At 65.7% G+C, this 735-nt stretch overlaps 1 protein-coding gene across 1 annotated transcript in view; it reads left to right on the top strand.

Moving 5' to 3' along the window:
• The window catches only part of KCNH2 (potassium voltage-gated channel subfamily H member 2), a 33,527-nt gene that overhangs the window by 19,192 nt on the left and 13,600 nt on the right, over window positions 1-735 (top strand). The window contains 2 exon segments of the mRNA XM_027772530.1: window positions 1-169; window positions 694-721. The exon segment at window positions 1-169 is cut by the window's left edge and continues 46 nt beyond it. Of these exon segments, the coding sequence (XP_027628331.1) occupies window positions 1-169; window positions 694-721 (197 nt within the window).

Raw genomic sequence — 735 nt, 5'->3', positions numbered from 1 at the left:
TCGCCCCGGGCGCACAGCCTCAACCCCGACGCCTCGGGCTCCAGCTGCAGCCTGGCGCGGACGCGCTCGCGGGAGAGCTGCGCCAGCGTGCGCCGCGCCTCGTCGGCCGACGACATCGAGGCCATGCGCGCCGGGGCGCTGCCCCCACCGCCTCGGCACGCCAGCACCGGTGAGGGCGCCCGCGGGAACGGCCCGCCAGCCTGCGTGGTGCCAGGCCCTCAGCTTTCTCCCTCTCCTCCACCCACGACCTGGGTGCCTGGGAGATAGAAAGCCCATTAAGTACTTACTTAATCCCATTAAGTGGCCTTTAACTCTATTAAATGCCCATTCATCCGATTCGGCTTCCACTCCCAAAGCCCCTGCTGCCCAACGAGCTGGCTGTCCCAGGACAGTCCTGGAGTGGGGGTGGCAATGGGGCTCTACAGGGCCTCCTGGTACCACCCGCCCCCTGGCAGGGTTCAAGTGCCCTTTCTTTTCCCTCTTGCCGTCTCCTAGTTGCCGGATGGCTTGCTTCCTTAAAAAGGGGAAGGGTCTCTGGCTTTTCTCTGTGACTGTCCCTTGTCTCCTGAGCTGACCTCATGGCCTCCCTGTGCCCCCAGCCCAGTCTGCCCAGGTGGGGTCTCTCTAGCTGCGTGTCCAGGACAGGACTTCTGCAGGCCCGGCCTGCGCCTGACAGCCTTGCCTCTCATCCAGGGGCCATGCACCCGCTGCGGGGCCGGCTGCTGCACGTCAGCT

The sequence above is a fragment of the Tupaia chinensis genome, unplaced genomic scaffold (genome assembly GCF_000334495.1).
Source record: "Tupaia chinensis unplaced genomic scaffold, TupChi_1.0 Scaffold000280_1, whole genome shotgun sequence".
NCBI lineage: Eukaryota > Metazoa > Chordata > Mammalia > Scandentia > Tupaiidae > Tupaia > Tupaia belangeri.
This window is presented reverse-complemented; position numbering and strand designations above follow the sequence as displayed.